This window comes from Leptopilina heterotoma, unplaced genomic scaffold (genome assembly GCF_015476425.1).
Source record: "Leptopilina heterotoma isolate Lh14 unplaced genomic scaffold, ASM1547642v1 Lhet_214, whole genome shotgun sequence".
NCBI classification, from domain to species: domain Eukaryota; kingdom Metazoa; phylum Arthropoda; class Insecta; order Hymenoptera; family Figitidae; genus Leptopilina; species Leptopilina heterotoma.
In genome coordinates this window covers 1035031-1059359 of record NW_025110932.1, presented here as the reverse complement: position 1 = coordinate 1059359, position 24329 = coordinate 1035031, and the positions used below count along the sequence as shown (strand labels likewise).

General features: G+C 28.9%; 1 protein-coding gene across 1 annotated transcript in view; it reads right to left on the bottom strand.

Annotated features, from left to right (window-relative positions):
- LOC122501787 (cGMP-dependent protein kinase, isozyme 2 forms cD4/T1/T3A/T3B) overlaps positions 1-15357 on the bottom strand; it is a 43466-nt gene extending 28109 nt beyond the window's left edge. Inside the window, exon 1 of the mRNA XM_043611531.1 lies at positions 14443-15357. Coding sequence (XP_043467466.1) covers positions 14443-14933 — 491 coding nt within the window. The 5' untranslated portion in view covers positions 14934-15357. The remainder of the gene's footprint in view (positions 1-14442) is intronic.
- Between the last annotated feature and the right edge of the window lie 8972 nt (positions 15358-24329).

Here is a 24329-nt window from a genome sequence, read left to right as displayed (position 1 = left end):
TTCTTGATTCATTCTTCAGGTTGTTATGGTAACATATACAAGAGTAAGAAAGTCAGTAAATTCAAATTTGAATTTTCTTATAAATTCATTCGACAAACGCTATATTAAAGCGATTGGAAAACATTTAAACTTTTTCTTATGATTTGTATATAACAGGTACTTATTAATGCAGTGTTTCAGTGAAATTTCAGGGCTGTAAGGTTATATATATTATTGAAAATTATTTTATTTTTGCGCGTTATTTCACTTTAATTGCTTAAAGAAGACTTTTATAACACCTTGAAAAATCAACGTATAATTTGTTGCATACACTTGAATAATGGATTTAGTTATAATGTATACTAAAATTAATTTACATATAATTAGGAACAGGGTTTTTCACCTATACTATATTGTATATGGTATATAAACAAGAGAGATATCTAAATTTCAATTATGCTTTTGTAGGATATAAAAAATTTTATAAAAAAACAGGGAGCTCAGTGATGCATCTCGTTTTTCTATTTATAATATTTATCGAGGTATGAATTTATTATTGTAGATGGTTTCTATATCCGACAGAAATCTATTGAAATGATGATACGTTATTATCATTGTAGCCTTCCCATGCCATATTGCATTACCACGCGAGAGAGAGAGAGAGAGAGAGAGAGAGAGAGAGAGAGAGAGAGAGTCACTTTACATCAAGAAGCTAGAAGAAAAGAAGTACAATTTTATTAAGAACGATGTGAGGGCAACCAATGATTTTAAATAGGTTAGATGAGGGAGCAAGTGTTGGTATTATTCACAATTATTGATACAATTCTCTTTCAACTTAAAAATATGTTCTATATATATAAATAAGGTCAAAGAAGACATTTTAATTTAAGATCTGATATGTTATTTATTATTTATTAAATATATTATATTAATTCTTACATTACTATTTATAGTGCTGATTAACTTGAGGATATACCTCTCGCACTGATAAAATATAAACATCTCACTTCAATTTTTCTTTATTTGGGGCCAAAAAGAAGTATTATTTAAGTCAACTTTCATATTTAGGGAAGCTCTCTCGAAGATTTCAGTAATTAAATTTTGAAAGGAAGCTTAAAATGCCTTTACAAAAAATAGAAAATATAGTTGTCAAATTTCAATTTCAAAAATAAATAGGAATTCATTTCTAATTATTGTAAGAGGTTTTCTCGAAATTGTTTGCGTCCGTCTAACTTGTTACTTAGTTCTTAATAAAACTGATTCCCATCCGCCCATGACTTTTTCAATGCGCAGAGAACAGCACTGATAATATATAATAGATAAAACACAATTGTCATAATTCAGTTTCTAAAAATAAGTATAACTTAATTGATTTTTCTTTCCACATTTACAATTGAGTGATTAGAAATGCTTTAAAAATAGTATCATACATCATTATTGATAAATTCGAAAGTAATGACATATTTTAAAGTTAAGATTGTTTAACAAAGAAGGAAAAGGCATTGTATTTGAGACAGCGCAACGCTCCAAACTTGAATCATCAATAAATTTGCAACTGCTCCAATCGTGCCCGATCGAACACATGTATGTGCTAATTGGAATTAGTGGTGTACTTATAGTTGAGAATCTTTAACATTATATATTATTTACTATATTATTAATAAAATCTCTTTATAAATTGATATTGTATTATTATTGTTACGAGAGGAACCCGCCATTGAGAACTTTCGTTAAGTTAACCAAGATTCACAGTTACAGTAACTCTGATTTTTTCTATATATAGAAAAATGTTTAATGAGTACACTGCCGTGTGATATAAAAACTTAGTTAACTGACATTTTGGTGAAAAATGAGTTTTTGGTATCAATGAACTCGTAAGAAAAAACTGCGTCTAATAGTTATAGTTTAAATTTTTTTTGTAAATTATTGTTTGTAAAAAATTAATATTAAAAATCTAAGAAATTGCAGAAAATGAAGGAATATTTGATAAAAAGTTAAGGAAAGGACTTTGCGTAGTCCAAAAAACAAACGAGGCTACGAGCTCGAATGTAAGATTTGAAGGAAAATCTTAGTTAAAGGCATTTGTGTGTTTTTTGTATCAAATAAGTAGTCGAGTCTGAGCGTTGGATTTGAAATAAAAACTTTGCATCTGCAACGCTTGCAATTACCTAAGTTATTCCGTCAAAAAGTCAGTCGAGACAGAGCCGAACGACTACTTAACTGCATTCGGCTAAACTCGGTTTATCCTCGGGACGCAAGCAGCAAGCAGCCGTCCCCTTACCACATGACGTCATTGTCAGTTAGGTAAGTTTTTCCATCAAATCGGAGGACCGAGCTCGCGTACATTTTTGTTGAGCAACTACGCAAAGGACTTTACCTAACTTTTTACTTCATATTTGCATTCGGAAAAACACGCAAGTGCATTTTTTCATATAATTTGTTTAAATAATTAATTTTTTATTTCATAATTAAATAGAGCACCATCATTATACCCAGTATGTGAAGTTGAATTGAACAATTTTTTAATTTTTATTAGGGTTCTGAAAGCAAACAGTTTTTCCTTATTTTCTCGTTTCGATATAAATGTCAGAGTTAACTAAGTTTTTGCTGAATAGTAAAAGCATTACAAAGACGGCATTTGTTTATGTAAAAAAGACAACTTTTGCCTTTTTTTAATAATAAGGTTACTCATATGTCGGTATAGTTTCCTTAGTAACTAAGGCAAATATTGTCTTTTTATTTGCAATACTTTGGGTAGAAGGTAATAATTACTGAGTTACACGGAAAGAAAAGGTCTGGAAGAGATATCCATAAAAATATTGTTGAGCAGAATACTGGTGTGTTATCCAATTCAATGGAAGAGACAACTTTCAGAATGGAAGCACATTCCATATTCAATGGATGAGGGAGCCATATTATATTGTTGAATCAAATATGGATGTGACATCCATAGGCATGGTTGGGCTTACAATTTATGCTATGGATTTTCACATATGGCTGCCTCATCCATATAATCTTTGGTTGGGAGATCCATAGTTAGTTCAAAATTTCGATACATGTTGCGCGCAATTCATTATCATGGCATCCATTTAAAAATGGTCGTCTCAATTTGTCCGTCGCGTCGGTTTCCTGTCACGTCTATATAATCGCGTTGTGAGTTTATTGTGTATAAATAGTGTTATAATTGTTCATTATTTATTATCGTTATTGTCTATTAGTGTTTATGTAAATTCATTTTCATAAAATATGTGTAGAGTATATAAGGAATATTATATGCTCAAATATTGTAGTTGTGTGTATAGTGTAGTGGATAGCGTTAGTGTTTGGTATGCGTTAGGTCTAGGGTTCGTGTCCTCCCTCCATCGGTTGATAATTTATTTCGTTAATATGCGGTTATTCAATAAGTGGTGTGTATTAATTAACAAAAATGTGTATAAAATATCTCAAGTGACATTGAATTTAATTAATTGAGTGATTCCAATTTTTTGTTTCCCATTTCCATTACTATGGATCACCCAACCATAGGTCTTTTGCTGCTCCAACAATATACAGCCAGCCATAGAATATGGATGAAGCAACCTTAACTATGGATATCCCGTATTTTTCAATATAATATGGCTGTGATATCCATGTATCTGGATATGTCAACTATTCCTTTTTCTCCGTGTAAAAATCATATTTTCACTACATTTTTCCAGTGTATTTGGTCCAATTTTTAATAGGTTTGAAAATGTCCCAGCTCAATAGTCGTCTTTAAATGACATTCTACCATATGAATAGTGATTATATGTGTAGAAATATACAGTGGTGGACACGGCAAAACGAGGCCATTAAAGTATCGTCCTAGCATGAGAGGAGAGGAACGAGTTTCTCAAAGTGTTTTTTCAAGTCTAAAAAATAAATATAGATATACATATATAGTATATATTTTGCATTATTAATATATATATGTAGAGAGAGATATGCCCGTTCTGTGATTTCCGGCAACGTTTCCACGCATCACAATAGCAGGTGTGTTTATATCAGTTTTCTATTTTTAAATTGTCCTTCTCTATTAAGATTAAGATATATAAATATTCACAATTATTTGATAAAAAACAACCCAACTGTATTTAGAAATTGTTAAACCATATAACAAATTTTCCTCTTATGCTTTATTTCCATATAGCACTAGATGTTCCAAAAATTTTCAAACCCCATGAGACTTGAATATTCCTTTATAGAAACTGTTCAATTAAACCTTTTTTAATATATTATTTCTCTTCAAAAAATAAAAAGTTGAGATCGTATGTCAGTCACACCCACGATGTGTTGAGTTAAAGAAATAAATGGCTATGTACTTATTTAACGGCTTTAGGGTCGCGACAAAAATAACCAAATTACAGCTCTCTGCAATCGACAACTAACAGCCTGCGAAATTTGTTCGTCGAAAAGTGCATTTTGCTTTTGTGTTACTTTATTCTTTATAGGTACTACGCTTGGCTAAAGTCAACAGATATTTAGAATGTCAAAAATAAATTTATATAGTTTAAAATATCAATTGCTTAATTAACATTAACCACTCATCTATTATAAATAAGAACAAGAATTTTATAATAATAATAATAATAATAATAATATTCATAAATGTAAATATAGTACTATTAATAATAAAAGAAAAATGATAGAAAAAATTTAAAAATTTAATTTTTTTGAAAATTTACATGTTCATCTGTACAGAAAAATCTTGAAAGCTGTCCTCTAAAGAAAAATAAGTATGCAAATGTAGTTGCGCTCTCCTTCTTTTCTTTATTTACCTCACATATTTTGCAGATTATCTCGCGGCTTGTAAATTAGCATATCTTGCTTTACAATCAACACTATTAAATCCATATAATAAAGAACAGCTTCGTTAAAAGCATTATAGTCGATCAGTAAATCCTCCGGGAGTAATTATCGATTTTGCAATAATTATCATAAAATTTTAACATTGATATCAACGTATATAGATACTTATTGTTCATTTCATTTTTCCACTTTAAAACTAGTTGCTTTTGATTACAATAATTATATTGGTCCGAAGTATTAAGATAAAAAAGTTGAATAACATTTTTTATTGGGAAATTTTTATTTTTAAAAAGTGTAACTTTTTAGATGAAAGTAAAGAAAAGGTGGAAGAATTAGTTAACATTTCCAATAGATAGACTTTTATCCATATTTGTTATACTTTTGATGGATCATCGAGAATTATTTTGGATTCTCTCGTCTTCCGAGGGCAAAATGATATGTAGGTCGTTCCGTTCAAGTATATAAAACATTACTGACCTCAAATAATTGACGTTCATAAAATTTTTTAATTTTGACATAAATCACTGACCTTCAGGAGAATTTATAAAAATGTATATTCATTCTTATTACATATTTAGAATATAATTTTTAACAATATTCCTTACATACTTTTTTTCTTAATATATATAGGTACAATCGCAATTGAAAGTAAATTATTGAAATTAATGTTATTTTTAAAAAGTGAAAAAGTGAAAAAACGGTTGAATTGCTTTGAGAACAAAGCAATAAATTTATATGCAGGGAAAAATTAAATTTAAGAAAGAACTTTAATATAATTTAAGTTTTCATGCCAAAAAGAAATTTTGTTAACCCAATTGAAAATTCATTTTCATTTCCTCGTTTCTAATAATAGAACGCTTAGTCAGCCGCTTTACTGAAAACAATATAATTAGCAAAATATTTATACTATTTGAATTCGAAGCGAGAGCGACTCTTTTACGTTCAAATGCGTTTGAAGCAATTATTATAATTACAAAGATATAAATATTAATTCAAAAGAATAATAAATTTGAATAAAAATTGCGTATCATTAACACTTTATTGACTATGACAAATATTTATTTACATATTAACTATTTTAAAAATGATTAATTAATCATTAATTTTTACGAAACATATTTCGAAAGAAGATTTTTTCAAAAAAAAAAAAAAAAATGAAATAAATATTCTGGCTCCGATTTTTAAAAATTAAAGTTCATTTTATGGATAGAATTTAAATATTTTTGAGATTAACAATTGCTCCACATAACTATAGAAATAAGCATTTTTGGTAATAAGAACATTAATTTACTATTTAAACTACTAAAGAGATTTAAGATAAAATTGAGCTAAATAGTAGAGCTCGATAGAAAGTGCATATACATATATGTGTATGAGATAAGATAAGTGAAAATTATTTCCATTACACCTTTGGAAAATTTTCGTATTAAACAACAATATTCTATATCATTAGTTTAATCACATTTTCCCAAGGTAATCTTATGAATTATGTGGATTTTCTATTGAACTTTGAAAAGTTCTATAACGACCTGGACCTAACGCAAATCACTTAATACTTATAATTTAAAAAAACTTAGATAAGAAGAAGGAATTTCTTTTTTTTAACTCTAAAATAAGTTTCACTTTTAATCCATTATTCAAATTCTTTTATTTAACATATTTGAAAAAGAAAATTCACTTGTCTGTCGAAGATAATAAAATTTAATTGTAAATATATTTAAAAAAAGAAAGATTACGTGCCTAGATGATTATGATCATCATCGCCATCATCATCATCATCATCGCAAGGAATCACGTTACTCAGTCGGCAATGAACGCCAGAGTTCGAGTGAGGAATTTAAATCCTTTTTGCTCATATTCAAATGTATATATACGTATCTAATGAATTTGCGAATTCATTCGTGTCTTGAAAAATAAGTTGATGTGCATACGTAAAATGCGATTATTCTTTAAAAAAGAATTTTTTTCGCTAAAGTAGTTTTATGCCGTTCTATATTTCTTAATTTCATGAATCATGTTTTAAGAATAGATATTAAATTTAAAAAATATCACATAAAAGTGTATAGAACATATTTAAGCTCGTAGTTGTCAAACTTATTCACATTATGAACCTGTATAGTCTAATTTTTTTCTGAGTAGTGTCCATTTTTATTTCTAATGGAAATCCTTGTCATTTTAACTAATTGTCTTTACCTGGTTACCTTATTAGATAACTTACTAATTATTAAGAATTTATATATAGAATTTTGACTTGGTAGAAATTTTTACAAATCTAAATAATTAGTGGACGACTTTCCATTAATTTAAATTTAGAGAAATGCATATATATATATATATATAAATGATTGTGTCATATTTATTAAATATTAACCATCATTACAATAGAAAAAGTGCAAGTGGATAAAACAATTTTAATGAAATAGACGAGAGTCATGGCCAAAAATAAATATCTACATTCACAAATGAGTTGTCCTTTCCTTATTTTGACCTCGGATTTTTTAGCGACCCAGTCCAACAAGTTTGTCTTGATGTCGACAAACGATATAAAAATAAAAATATGTTTAAAAAATTATAATTTGATATTGAGGAAATATGCCATTTACTCCGAAATAAATTACATAATTTGTTTAAAATAATAATAATAATAATAATAATAATAATAATAATAATAATAATAATAATAATAATAATTTTTTTAATTTAAACAATACTTGCACTTATTTATAAATGGAATTGTAATGTAATTTTAAATACTATAATAAATTTTCAAAATATATAAAATATGAAATTTTCATGTTTATATAGTTATTTTCAACTTCGATATGTTTTTGATTCATTTATTGATCGACTATCTTAAAATTTCCCAAGAAATGGGGTTAAGGAACAGGGTTGCCACAGGTCAGGGAATTCAGGGAAAAGTCAGGGAAAGTAAAATTGGTCAGGGAAATCAGGGAAAAGTCAGGGATTTTTAGTAAAAGTACTGGAAAAATAAATTGAATTTTTGAAAATTCATGAGAAAACTTTGAATTTTGATGTTTTTTTGTTTGCCCCGTAAACTATGAAATTACCAAGAATTTTATTAATACAAAACCTTCAATTTTTTCTATTTCTGACAATAGTTTCTTTTTGAATAACTTAATTTTTCATTTCAATTATGTTCAAAAATTAAAAAAAATTCTCGTCAAAATTTCAATTATCTTTATAAATAATAAAATTCTTCATCAAAATTCAATTATTTTTAAAAATTTTAATAAAATTCTTGGCAAAAAATTTCGATAAATATTAATTATTTAAAAAGATTTTTATAAACTTCGTCGCAAAAATTCAATTATTTAAAAATAATTTAACAAAGTTCTTTTCAAGAATACAATTATTTTTATAAATAATAAAATTCTTCACCGAAATTCAATAATTTTTATAAACTTGAATAAAATTCTAGAAAGAATTAAATTATTTTCAAAAGTAGGTAGTAAAATTCTTCGCAGAAATTAAATTATGTTCAAAAATTAAAAAAAATTCTCGTCAAAATTTCAATTATCTTTATAAATAATAAAATTCTTCATCAAAATACAATTATTTTTATAACTTTTAATAAAATTCTTGGCAAAATTTCACAGGAATTCAATTATTTACAAAATTTTTAATAAATTTCTTCGAAATAATTCAATTATTTTCATAAATAATAAATTTTTCATAGGAATTCAATTATTAAAAATAAAAAATTTCATAAAATTTTTCGAAAAATATCAATTTTTAAAAAAGGTTTTTATAAAATTCGTCGCAAGAATTGAATTATTTAAAAAAATTTAACACAATTCTTTTCAAGAATTCAATTATTTTTATAAATTTTTAATAAAATTGTTCGCAGAAATTCAATTATGATAAAAAAAATTCTTGTTAAAATTTCAAGTATCTTTATAAATAATAAAATTCTTTTCTGAAATCCAATTATTGTAGAAAAATTTTAATAAAATTGTTGGGATAATTTTAATTAATTTCATGAATAAAACTCATTGCAGGATTTTAATTATTTTTGATACAATATTTTAAAATCGAATTTCTCTAAAAATGTAATTATTCTTAAAAATTTTATTAAAATTTGTTTTGACAAATTTTAATAAACATTCAATTATTTAATAAATTATTTATTTTTTTTTAATTTTAATAATTGGATTCTTCTAGAATTTTTTAATAAAAATTGATTTAAAAATGAATTACCGAATAATCGATTTATTATTTATGAAAATAATTGAATTATTGCAACGAATTTTATTCAGGGTGTCTACTATTTTCGTTTAACAAAATTCCCGGTTATTTCCCGGTTTTTCCCGGCTATATCCTAATTTTTTCCCGGTTTTTTTTCTTATCAAATGTAAATTTAAATTTGATTTTAAACATAAATAAATCATTAAATTTTCTGAAAATAATGTTTTTTTCAATAATTTTAATTAAAAACTTGTAAAATACTTGAATTAAACAAAGAATTTTTTCAAGTTTTTAAAAATAATCTTGTCTCTTTATAATTATAATTGAAAATTGGATTTTTCAATTTTATTAAAATTACATTGATAATAATTGAACTTCTGCAAAGAATTTTACTATTTATAAAAATAATTGAATCCTTCTAAAGAATGCTATTATTTATGAAAATAATTTAATTTTTGTGAAGAATTTTATTAAAATTTTTGAAAATAATAAGCAGCAATAATTAATTATTTACTTAATATGTAATAAACATTTAATTTGCTCAAGAAATAAATAAATATCATTTATTTGAACATTCAGAAATTTAAAATGATAAAAATTTAAGAGAAGTTCAATAATTATAATTATTAAATAATAATTGGAGATTGGAGCGAATACAAAATAGGTTTTTGCGCTTCGCTGCTAAGCAACTCGATATTACCTATGATTTTTTTTCACATGAATATGATGACGTAAGGAGGCAATTGAAGATCCCGACAATTTCATCCAGATTTCTGTACTCGGATTTAATGTTTCTTTTTAAAATTATAAATGGAATGATTAATTGTCCGGATATTTTATGTAAAATAAATTTCTCTGTGCCTTACAAACCATCACGTAATTTTCTTCTTTTCAAAGTTAAATATCATAGAACAGAGTATGGTGATAATAATGTTTTCGAACGTATATGTCGTGAGGCTAATGAAAGTGCACATGATCTAAATTTTTTCGAAAATTCAACTCTACGTTTTACCACTGCCCTGCGCAACTTATTATTTGAATATTACGCAGCGTAATCAAATAATTAATTATTCATTGTAATTAATATTCTTTTTTTTTTTTTTCTTTTTCTTATATTAGTACTTTGTACGAAAGGGCGTTTTATATTTTGTAAGCCCGTTGATACATGAAAATAAAATAAAATAAAATAATAGAATAGTATAATTTTTAGAAGCAAAAAATTGATTTAAAACTGTAAGAGGGACTTAAAATTTTAAAAATAAAATTATAATTATGGTCACTAACTTCCCTTGATTATTTTCGAAAAATTTAAATAAAATTCTTTAAAAAAATTCAATTATTTCTCAAAAAAAGTAAAAAAATTTCAATGATTTGTTTAGAAAAATTCAATTATCTTGAAACAATAGAATTGAAAAATTACAACAATTTTATTTTTTAGATTTAAAAAAAATTTTGCGAAAGTTCAATTTCATTAAACAATTTTAAGTATGTATATTTTTTTAAATTAACTAATAAAAATTTTAATTATTAATCTTCGCAGTAAGAAACATGAATACATTAGAATTTTACTCTTTATAATATTCAATTATTAATCAATTATTAAATTAAAATACTTTGAAAATTCTATTTGTTAAAAAGTTTCTAATGAATTTCTTTAACAAATTTAATTACATATTTTCAGTCGAATTTCACAATATTTCTATTAACTCCATAATTTTTTTAAAATTTATTTACATAATATATTTGAATTGGTAACTGATTTTTTATCATCAAATTAATTATTTTTAAGTAACTTAAATTTAGAGAACAGTATAAATATCTATAAAAATTGAAATAAAAATTGATTTTTTAAAAACAAATTAAAATAATAAAACTTTTTTAATTTTTGTGAAAAAATTCCCGGTTCGGTATAAAATTCCCGGCTAATTCCCGGTTTTTCCCGGTCAAATAAAATTCCCGGTTATTTCCCGGTTTTCCCGGAATTCCCGGTTAGTAGACACCCTGTTTTATTACATTTTTTTTTGAGTAATTTCACTACTTGTAAAAATAATTAAATTCTTGCGAAGGATTTTATTAGAATTTTTGTAAATAATTAACTTTTTTTTGAAAAATTTTATGGTAATTTAAATTATTATAAGTTGATGAATTTCATAAAGGTTTGAATTTGAATGTTTGGAAAAATTTTAATTCCTACAGAAGAATAATAATGATTAAATATTTATTTAAAAAAGAAGTTATTGATTTTTTTGAATAATTTGACAATTAAAGAAATTTGTAAATTTGTAAATGTATAATAGAACATTTTTTTGAGTATCTAATAATTATTAGAGTGAATCAGAATATTCTTTAGAGTCAGGGAAAAAGTGGAAATTTGTTCTGGAAATCAGGGAAAAGTCAGGGAAAAATAAAATGAAATATTTGTGATGGCAACCCTGAGGAATCTTAGTTTGTGTTAATTTGTTTTGACTATATAGTTTCTAGTTTTAAAAATAATTATTTTAAGTATGAATGAAATGTACAAAACAAAATGTCTTATTTTCAGTACCTAAAATAAAAATATTCGTTTGAGGGCTTCTAATTATATTGAAAGTTCATCTTTTTTTAACTGAATTAGATATTAATTATTAGATTTTTAATCCTACATATAGAGAACATTTTTCTCAGGCTAATATAATTATTCTGTGCATGCAATATTTCTTCTAATTAGCAAAACAAGCTTTTCCGGTTTCCTGAAGGAGATACAAAATTAAAAAAAGAATGAAAGTATTTTCTGTAAATGAGGTGTAATGGAAAATATTATTAATGTTTGAAAATAAAAAAAATTTATGTAATAATAGAAAAAATAGGTAAACTTTGCAACAAGTTACTTTCAACTAAATAGGAATCCTGGTTATCATTTATTTATCTTGGGAAACTTAATAGATCCTATACTAGGAGGCCAATTTAATATACCTAATCAAATTCATGCAACTAACAAAGTTGAATTTTAGATATAAATTTTGTGAGAATTACAGCTTAAAAAGTATTGAATCGTCAAAACAAAGACGCAAATATCCTGATTGCGACATATAATAACGCAAACGCACTTTGAGAATTGTCATAAATATCTCATGGCCCTTACCTGCGCGTATACCCAAGAGACAAAAAGCACGTGCTTCCAAATTAAATGTACGTACGTATTATTACCGCCTCTACCTCTACCTCTACCTATACATTCCCGTCAGAAACATATCTATATTACTCCAAAAATAAATTCGTCAAAGGCCGCGCGTATCTTGGGAAGACGGAAACCAATGACGATTTTACTTGATCGTAAACGGTTGGGCAGTCATCGATTGCGTCCCGTGAGGGGAAATAACCTTCTCCCACCATGCGGTCAGGGGCCTAAGTTTGAGTTTCGGAGCGAAGATAGCATCGGGACAGCACAATTATTATTCAAAATAATTTTTTTTGTCAAGAGTTAGTAATTAACAACAATTATTTGTTTAAACAATTGATAAATTGTTAAAATCATAAATTATCTTCATTTTGTACTTTAAAGATTTATTAGTTGTAAAGTTAGAAAAAAAAACTGCAAGTTTCCAACTGCTCTGTGTTAAGAGTTAATAATTAACAACAATTATTTGTTATTTAATTAATTAATTATTAAAAAAAATTGACCGACTAATTTTTTCTCGTGTTTTATTTTTTAGAAAGTTGAAAAAAATTATTTCTGACATAAATATTTTTTTTTTTCAAGAAAAAATGTTTCTCACAAGCGGTGAAAAATTCCATCAGTTAGTATATAAGGACGGAGATTCCTATAACTTTTGGTTGTTGTCGGGATGTCCCAGTCTCGTTTTGCGGACTGTGGACACAACCAGCAGAAACAAATTATACTACAAGTGGTTTTTGAACGAAGTAGTAGTTTTCTGCTTACACGCACAGAAATGTGTGTGTATTTGAACGCCATCCCGACAAAAATGTACCTAATCCATTTGCCTTCTGCAGTTTAACTGCGATGTGCCTATGTCATTGATTTCATGTCAATGATATACCACGGAAGTATGAACTGACCAAGTATCATGCATCTGAGGAATGGATTGTTGTTTGAGGTACTTAAAAATATAGCTTTCTTCTTTATCCGAATGAAAGTTGTAGGCAGTTTTATGCGACAACTCGATCGCACTGCCAGTCCTGAGTTCGGCTCGGGATACGGGCGTGAATCGGTTCCTAGTGGTGGAGGGGAATTCTCACTTCCCCTCACGGGACGGAATCGATGATCGTCCAAACGGTTGTATATTTTTTTTCATTTCATCTCATAATAGAGGAGAGAGGAGAAAGAAACTTTGAAACACGTGCAACGGCCAGCAACAGCTACGTAGAGTTAGAGAAGAAAGAAACTAAAATTTCAAAGCGATCATTGTTCGCACTTTATTTCAGTTTTCAAATATCGAACTTATATTTTTTTTATTTTTCAAGAAACCATTAAAAATGATGGAATAAAAGTTTCGTTAAATTGAGACTTGAAAAAATAAATTAATAATCCAACGTTAAGGCAGATAGATAATTTATTGTCAACAAAAATTAAGGAATAGATAAAGGCCCATAAAATGATTAGCATTGAGAAATAGATATATGTATAAAAATTAAGAAATGAGTAAATATTTAGAAATAGATAACAATGTATAAATTGATGAAATAAAAAATTTGAGAACATGAAAGATTAATTTTAACTTATAATTTACATTAATTAATTGATAAAAATATTATCAACTAATAATTTTATATAGTTTATTTCTCTCAGTATTTATTTAGTGCCGCAGTAAAAATTTCAAACTTATTCACTAATAATGACAGCACTTATATATTTATATGGTGCTTGCATTTATAAGAAAAATGGTTATAAAGACCAAGGTCTCATAAAGGCGAGCATAAAGGTTAAAAATCCCTTTAAGATATAGACGTAAATAAGTATTTATTTACTTATAGGTTGACATTTTCAATAATTAATATTTTCTCTTGTTTATGGGTAGTTTTTGCTTCAGCTAATTAGGATTTTTTAAAATAATAAATTGTACTTTTACATTTCGTATTGTGTCAAAGAATCTTTTCTTACTTATTGTTTTCAGATATCACAAGCTATGTAATATTTTTACGCTTTAAATTGCATGTTATGTTATCTACATACCTCATGCATAAGTCAGTAAATGTAGCATTTATGCGTGTTAAGATAATGTAGCTTATTAAAATTCGAAAAGTATGCTTATTTTAAGAAGATGGATTGAAATTGGGAAAAAACAATACGAAATGAAAGAGAGAAAATAATATTAAAATAATGATAATAATGAAAATGGTGAATGAGTGAAACATACAAAGAATAACATGATGTCTAAAAATAGCAATACTCGGGTGGAGAAAAAAAGGAGAAAAAAGTCACGTGGCACCAACCTGTCGCTCTTGTCAACAACCACCAGGGGCGCGAGGACTTGGAGAGGCGGCTCTGCCGATATGCCCTGTGCCCGTTGCTTCCTGGGGCGGGGTTTCGTCGGTGATATTGGCGATTTAAATGGCAAGACACTTAAAAACTTGTCCAAATGACTTCTTAAATCTTGAATTTCGGAATCGCGACGCCGCAGCTGCTCCTCGAGATCGGCGATTCTTTCATCCTTAACGCGCAAAAGTTCCTGGAGCTCTCGCAGGGTGCCCATGGCGGCGACCGTCTGCTGATGTTGGGGTGCCAGGATCGCTTGAGTGGTGGTCCCGGATAAGGCACCACCTTGATCGGGATGAATAACCGTGGCGGACGTGGAGTTTGCCAACTGCGAAACGTCCTCCTCGTCGGCCAGCCGCTGCTGTGTCGACGAGAAGCAAAAGGTGTCGAAGCACACGCGCATAGACACGCAGGCGTCGCTGATCAGCCGGCACTCGCCGCGGTCCATTCACCAGGCCGTCCAAAGTCGATGATCCAAACTCAGCGAATCAATATTCTCGTGGCGGGGTGTCACCACCAGGAATATGATCTGCCTCCTAGACCCACGACTTGACTCGTCAAGTGTCATCAACGAAACGAGCGGACACCATTTAGCAGGCGCTAAATCATATTCAATCCACACCAACAAAATGGATCAGAATGGATTTTCTGCACAGCACACGCGAAATTGCGCGAAATGTCGTGAAAACATGTAACCTCAACGAACCGAGAGCGGCGGCCACGAGCGACACTTTCAAAGTGTTTTCTGCAACTCGCAGTGTGAACTCGTGAATAGAGAAAAACAATCCATTCGAACGTGGCGGGATCAATCATTAACCAGACCCATCCAATACTGGCCTTCTACTGGTTAGAACGCTTCCTTCACAATGGATCTCACGGAAATGCACGGAAAGGAGGACTTGCATAGTTCAGATAGTTCCCGTACGATGGCGTCGATGGCACTTGCGCACACAGTGTGTTGCCAACCTACAAATTCAAACATTAATCAGGATTGAACAAGTTTTCAAAAATTATTATTTCTTCTGAAAATTGACAATGTACGTCTTGGCAATTTATAATTTGATAAATCTCAAATAAGTGCCTATATGTATATAATAGTTGTATATTTAATTTTTCGGATATTTCAAATTAACGTTGGTAAAGTATAGATTAGTTTTTCCGATTAGTATAAGAACAATCACATCATTCTGCAAGTAAAACATTTTTCCTCATCACGAATAAGAAATTGATTTTAAACTCAAAACACAGACGGTGCGCGCTCTAGTGAAGTTCACCGGAGTTGGTTATCATTTGAGTGCGATAATTCAGGAGACTGTAAAGTATGAATCATGAAACAATAAAATAATTTTTATCAAAAATACATTTATAGTAACATTAATTACATTTGTATTTTACCTATTTATAATCAACGGATCGTAAAAGTATTTAAAGAATTAATAAAATTATTAAGAGTGAAACATGTGTGATACAAATTATTTATAAACATATAAAGATTTGAGAGACAGTGTTGTTTTATAAAAGTAGGTATATATACGATGATCAAGGCTCGAACCAGTGAAAGTATTTAAAAATATACGGACTTTACGGACCAAAATGAAAAATTTTCGGACCAATTATTACTGACAAAAATTAAAAATATAAGCAGTCCGAGTCAAATAAGAGAACATTTTTATAAACTTAAAACTATAAATTAAATTTTTCATAACTATATAAAACATGAAGAAATCGATTACTCCGAGTCGAAGACTCGGAATGATTGATTTCTTCATGTTTTATAACAATTAAAGATGTCTCAGTGATAAAATCATTAATTTATATTATAAGAATATCGTACTTCTTCAAAATTATTTCCATCGTTTGAATTCAATAATAATTATTCTTATACTTTCAAGAATTTTTAACTAACATTCTTCTTTCAATCAATTATTTTTAATAATTTAATTTAATTTCAAAAAAGTTCTTTGCCAATTTTCAAATATTTTCAAATATTGTAAAATATTTTACAATATTGTAAAATATTTTACAATATTTTACAATATTTTACAATATTTACAATATTTTACAATATTCAATTTTACCAATTTTCAATTAATTTGTAAATTCTTCATACATTAGAATTATATATTATTATATATTAGAATATTATTTTATGAAAATAATTAATTTTTTGCGTAGAATTTTAAAAAAATTGTTTTTAAATAATTGAATTCTTTTGGAAAATTTTATTAAAAAATACTACCTATAAATATTGAAAATCATTAAATTGAGAAAAATTTTTGAAAATAATAAATTGAAATTTTGCCAAGAATTGTATTAAAATTTTTAAAAATAATTGAATTTCGGAGAAAAATTTTAATATATTTCTATAAAGATAATTAAATTTTTGCGAAGAATTTTATTAGTTTTGTAAATAATTGAATATTTGCAATCATTTATGTAATTTCTGTAAAATTCTCCAAATTATATTACTGAAAAATTGAATTTGGTTAAAAAAATGTACTGAAACATCAGTTATTTTTAACTAATAAATATTCAGTAAAAATATTACTATATTTGAATTAGTGACTGACTTTTTAATTATAAATCAGTTATATATAAATTATTTATATATGAAATATGGAAAGATTCTCTTCTTTAATCATTAGATGAATTTTATTGCAATTTTTATTTACTTTATACCTATATAAACCGTTTTAAACTGGTTTTTGACACTTTTCATCAGGCATTACTGGACCAATATATTAATTATGTTGGGCCGCCTTTTTAGTCTTGGCAAACTTTTGTGTTTATACAAAAAATTAATTTGTAGGTTATCAAAAAAAAAAAAAAAAAAAAAAAAAAAAATTGAGAAAATGAACTTTATATTATATTAACCCCTTCACAGTCGAGTGAAAATAAAGTTTTTGTGCCATAAGTGTTCAAAAAAAATTTTTTTTTTTAAATCATGATATTGTCATATTATATGTTTTTGAGGTCACTGATTCAAAATCCGTGGTCGAAAAGTCAAAATTCAAAATGGCTGCTTCAAAATATTGACCCAAAAAATTGAAAAGTTAACGAATTCGTTATTTAAAAATTTTTTTTTGTCGCCTTTTTAAAGCTGCTATTTTAAATTTTGAATTTTTGACCACAGATTTGGAATCAGCGATCCCGAAAACCCCCGAGTAAGGACTTTTAGCCAGATTCGTTAACTTTTAAATGTCTTTTTTTTCGATGGCCCTATAGAGCCCATATGGACATATAGGGCACGACATTTTTATGGCTCTATAGAGCCCACTGACAGTGAAGGGGTTAAAACTGAAATTTCGATGAAAGTGGACGAACATCTTAAGCTCATAAGTAAAGAAAAAATGCAGCTCTATAATTTGTTTTTTGCGATAGGTGCCCCAGGCCCCAGGAGGTCTTGACCACGTTTTGCATTACTATAATGTCAAGGCAGCATAATATTTAAAGTTTGGTCTTCCTGTGGTGGGACCAACGTCACATCATATTATGACGAATAGTATGCTTTATTTCCTTAGCACAGTTGAAAAATGCCGCTTGTGAACCCTGGCCTTGGGCGACTTTCGGGGTATTCGATATTGGCTTCCGTCTCTCGCATGGAGCTAGTTACCGAGTTAGCTGATTGGATGCCTGGAGGGAGTCGACGCGGCTGTGAGTAATGGGCACAACCGTAATGTCATAATAGAATAGCGATGTTAGTAATACCATCGTGGTACATAGCGATTCGCTGGCTGAACGAGTGTGCGAGTGAAGCAATTTGCATCGCATTGTGTTCCTCGTTACTGCTCCATCTGTCTCGCACAAGAATCTATGTGTGCGCCGAGATAGATTGACACGAATAGATGTTGGTACGTGTTCGGTTACCAACGGAACCGCACCAATGTCCTCACAATCAGCGCCCCCAAAAGTCTATTTCCAACACAAACCCTCTACTCCATTGTCGTTATCGTTTATTAGCCGCTCCATCACCTCCGCATCGACGGACACTCTTCAATGAAACCAAAATGTCCAAAACCACCGAGAATTACACTCTTCCACGATTCCAAGCAATTCGAAGCAATTCAAAGAGCCTAATCCCTTTATCCTCATTCACAGGATTTCAACAACACAAATTCACCTAAATGTTTCTTTGACGTTTGATTTCTTCTCTAGTTATGTCTAATTGTCTAGTTATTTCCAACAATTTTGGACTTTGACGATAATTCCTCATTATAAGACCACCATAAGGCCAATAGATAATAATATGAAAGTATTTCTTGACAATAAATAAATAAGAAATTTGTCGCAGACTGACAAAGGTACATCAAAGACATTTCATGCAATTGTTAAAAGATGCGAAAACGACAGCCGAATCATAAATGCAAACACTTTATTTGACGCGACGAAGAATAAACAAAACACACTATATATACAGAGTTGAAGCTTTGATCTCACCCTATTTTACTTACCCGAAAAATTTCAACTAAACGATAACTTTATTTATTATTCATGTTTGGTCGCTTCTTCCTTTTTCCATATATACTTATATTTTCTATATTATTTTCTTTAAAAGAATTCCTGAACTTGAAAGCTACCCGTGTAGGACCCGATTATTGGGCCGTGTCTCATCCTCATCTCGATCCTACAAAATCAATGCACTTTAAGATGTTTTATTGAATTTTTTCAAAACAACTTGCATAAGTATTAATATATTGTCTTTAAATAAGATTTCTTTTTACAGCGAACTTCTTTATCAAATAATTTCTATTTTACTTTTAAATGTATATATTTGGAATTGATATTTCTATATTCCACATTTTTTCGATAGTGAAAAAAATAAAAATTGAGCGAAATTGAAATTGCACGTTATCAATAATTAGATCCGTTCAACCCGAATTCAGAAGAGAATTAACCAAGTTCCGTCGATTCCCTCATTTTCTCATCCGATCCGGATTCCAGGCTTTAACATGATTATCCTTCTTGTTCGAAACGTAGAAAAGTTTCCAGGATTTTTACGTGATTCTCTCATTCTAACTTGAACCGTTATGTAGTTCAATTTCGAGGCACATTTTTAATTAAATCTAATAGTTTTCATTTCGTGCGGTTTCAATAATAATAATAAAAAAAAAAAAAATAAGGAAATCTTAATTTAAAATGAATCTTAAAAAAAGATTTTCTTTTTACTGTGATGAATGCGAGTGAAATTTTGTCAGGAATTGAGGAGAATTTTCTTTTTTAATAGATTGAACACTTAAAATATGATTAGACGTAAACACTCCATTTTATGAAGGAGAAAGCCACCTTGGGTTGGACGTAATGTGGCGGTCTGAGTGACAGGAGGCAGACAGCTGGGGACTTAAGGTTGCCTCTGAAACCACCCTGACTTGTAACTCCAGGGCGACAGATGATTTAACACGAGATTCAACCTTGTCAAAATACCAACACCGCGAAATTCATTTTAGTCCTTTATTCCTCTTTCGTCTTTCGTGAAACATATTCACTAATTTTATAAAGTGTTGAAAATTCTTTATTGTAGTCTTTTATCAAACAATAATTTGATATTGATATTGATTACTCTATTTGCATAACAATTTAAAAAATAGATAATTAGATATAATTTTCAATGCGTCTCTCTTTTGAAAATCCAGATTTGAAAATCAACTTGAAAGAATGGCTTTGAAGAGCTTAGAGCGTCGAATTTGATGAAAGTATAGTTTGTTAAAGCGCCGAGCAAAAAGAAAGAGGAGGAGAAAGAGAGAGATTTGCTTCAACTGTGACAGGATCCCGAGGGTAAAAAATGACCTATGGAAGGATCTTTTCCCAGTCAGGTCCCGTAGGTTTGCTGTCAGTTTAGATTCGTTCAAGAACCCTCCTATCTTGCTATATCCTCGGGGATACGAGGAACCACGAGAAATGTCGAAAGGTGATAGGAGAGATGGGAACTTGTGAGATTCGAGTCCTGAAATGACACCAACTTGGAAATTCTCACATCGTTTGTTCCGAGTCAGCCGAATGAAATAAGCCAGATTACACTTAATCCCCCGTTTCTCGAATTGATTTCAGCTAATTAATTCACTCGCGCTGATTCTTAATTTTCCACATTATATTGTGAATAGTGTGCAATATATGGGAAGTAACGTAATGATGAAAAGATAAATCTTGAAGATACATCTTCTCGAAACGTTATAAAGTATTTGAACTTGGAAAATTGACAATCTCTGGGTTTCAATTTGAGTTACCAAGTCAGGGAGTAGTTTTCAATTTTGTTTGAAGACACGAGACAAAACTGAAGATCAACTAAGGAAATATATTCTCCAAGTGAGATCTCATTACCTCACGGAAACTGAAACCATGAATTGCTGGATGGGAATGAGATAGAGGGAGCATGCGGCTGGCAGAAAGCTGCTTTTCCCAATCCGGTGAAAGAATTTCCTTCGCAGTCTACCCCTCATCCCCACTCGAATCCCTTTCACCCCGAGTCGAAGATGAGTTCGACGTGAAAGCGTCTCTCCGTTGAGTCTGAGAGCGAATCCCACCCTTCCGCCCTCCCTTTCTTCTCCTTCATTTACTTCTCCGCCTGCTCGAGAATTTTCTTCTCCACCGGTCCCTCATCATGCTCCTCGAGACGATGGTGGAGTGTATATATGAGCCCCTTTCGAACCCACCCTCGCCGCTCCGACAACCCCTTGCCCCGTCTCGTGGCCCCTCGTTGCATTTTAAATCAAAGCCCGGAGGTAACGCAATCACCAGGCATCACGACGCTTCCACAATTTTCTACTTTAAGCTACTTTATGTATTAGTACCCCTTCCGACTGGTTCTCCACCTTGCACCAACCCGACCCCATCCCGTACATTAGTCCACCCTCCACCCTCCTACCTTCGGGCAAACTCCCAACAGCGGCATAACAAGATTATTTTATTAAACAACCTCCTCGCCGCCGCTTGGTAACGCTGTCGGAATTCTACCGAGGCGTCGGCTGTGGCATGGCGTTTCTGATACGATGAAAACCTAAGAATAAAGTGTCGTGTCACTTGCGCAAAGTTCAACTTGATAATTCCAAACGATTTCCATGCACGTCACAAGTAATATTGCCCCTCATCTCTAATTTTACATCTCTCATACTTGGTCGTGCAAGGATACGTCAAATCTGGCCCTGGCCGTAAAAATTCAAGTTAAACTCTTCAAGTCCGTAAATGTCAGTTTTTTTTAAAAAAAGAGGTCCGTTAAGTCCGTAAATTGTACAATATAATTTGGAGAATTTTAGAGAAATTACAAATGTAGTTACAAATGATTGCAGAATAAATCAATTATTTTCAAAAGTAATCAAATTCTTTCGCACACAGTAATTCAATTATGTTCAAAATTTTTTAAAAATTCTCGTGGAAATTTCAATTATTTTTAAAACTTTTTAAAAAAATTCTTGGCAAAATTTTAATTCTATTCAAAAATTTTCCTCAATTCATGTATTTTCATAAATAATTAAACTCAAATAATGCTGAATTTCAATTATTTTTAATACAATTTTTATGCAATTCTTCAAAAAGTGTAATTATTTTTAAAACTTTCATTAAAATTTTTCAAAAGGATTCAAATAATTAAAAATTTGTTGATAAAATTCTTTATGAGAATACAATAAATTGTTCTCAATAAATGATTTTTTTTTATTTAAATAATTGAGTTCTAGTAGAATTTACTAATAAAAATTGATTTATAAATGAATTTCAGAAAAAATTTTAAATTATAATTGAATATTAAAAGCATTATAGCGTGAATTTTTAGAAATAATTGACTTTGAAAAGGTTTCATATTAAAATGTTTGAAGATTTTAATTTTTAGTACTTTTAACTAACAATTCTGTAGAAGAATTAATTTTTTTGAAAAATTTTTGTCAATTTTTCTTGAAATAATTTTTTTATGTTTTTTTTTCTAATATATTTTTAATTGAAGAATTACTGAATAATTGAAATTTTGTAAAATTGAATTGAAAACAAATGGAAAAAAACTAATATTTATTTTTACTAATTAATTTAGAAAAATACGAAAAATAGGATATGAAGTCTGACTAAATCTTGTTTTTACTACTTAATTTAGAAAAATACCAAAAATGAGATATAACGTCTGACCAAAACATGTTTTTACTACTTAATTTAGAAAAATACAAAAAATAGGATGTAACGTCTGCCCAAAACATGTCTTTACTACTTATTTTGGAATAATAATTTGAATAATATATTACCTACATCCCAATGGGAAATTTACAACTGGCGTAGTACTGCGCCAGCACTGGCAGCACTGGCGGCAAGGCTGAGAGCCAGCACTGGCTTGACACTGGGATGATAACGCCGTCTGGTGCTGCCGAAGTACTGTCTGTCAGTGCTGCCAGACAGCGCTGGCGCAGCACTGGACCAGTGCTGGCTGAAAATATTGCCGCAATAAATGCCGTATTGTTATTAATTAGTCGTAAATTCATAATTATAAATAATTTAACAACAAAATGGTAAATAATATTAATAAATAGTTATTATTCATAAAATATTTCTCTTCTTAAAGAAATTGTATTAAAGATGGAGACTAACAATATGGATGTAGTAAATGAAGTAGAAAAAAATTGTTTATAACATTTAAAAATTAAATAATAAACAATTACAGTAAGTGTGCATTAGATTTTCATATTTTAGTACCTAACGATTGGAATCTAGAAATATCGCAAACCTATGAAAATAAACAAAATTGCTGACGAGGGGAATCGAACCTATGACCTACGGACTAACAGACTAACGCTCTAACCACTATGCTAACGACACATGTGTACAGTAAAGTATTAACATCTCAGTATCATTCAGACATACAATTATTGAGTCAAAGATGAGAAAAAAATAGGGATACGTTAGAAATAATAAATTGAAATAAAATAAATTAAACTACATTTTTAATAATTAATTTAAATTACTTTACTTATTGCATTTAACATTTTACGTAATTCTTAAATTACGTGGTAATTTTTTAATAATTTTTTATTCATAGTAAGAAGTATAATAGTATTTTAATAGGAACCAAATTATTATTGAGATTAAAGTTTAAATTTTGTTTATAATTTTAATTTGTTTAAATAATTTATTATTTACAAAATTAGACAATTGTGTTAAATTGTTATTATTAAATTTAATAAGAATAAAAAATGAACAACTGAAAAGTAAAATATTAGTTTTTTTCAATAAATTTATATTTATAAACATTTATAAACTTTTTTTATAATTTTTTTCAAGTTTATGTCAAAAAAGCAATGTTGGCAAAGAGCGTCATGAACAATTTTTCTATACTCAGCCAGCATTTGCCGCCGTGGCTTGTCCAAGCTTTGGCAAAACAAAAATTCTGTACTGCGCTAGCACTAATTGTGGAGGCTCGGCTAGACTACGCCGAACAATCGTCTGAGTACTAAGCCAGTGGTGAACATCGGCACTACACTGGCATTTCCCATTGGGATATATTAAAATAATATTTTGGAATACGAAAAATAGAAAATGAAGTCTGACTAAAATTTATCCTTACTACTTATAATTTTAAAAAATACGAAAAATAGGATATGACTTTTTTAAGAATTATAAAAAGTAATTGATTTAAAGAAGAATGTTAGTTAAAAATTCTGGATAATAATAATTGAATTGAAATGATGAAAATAATTGTGAACAAGTACAATAATATTCTTATAATATAAAATAATGATTTTATTACTGGGTCATCTTTAATTATTGTAAAACATAAAGAAATTGATTACTCCGAGTCTTTGACTCGGAGTCATCTGTTTCTTCATGTATTATAGTTATGAAAAAATTGAATTTATAGTTTTAAGTAAAATGTTTT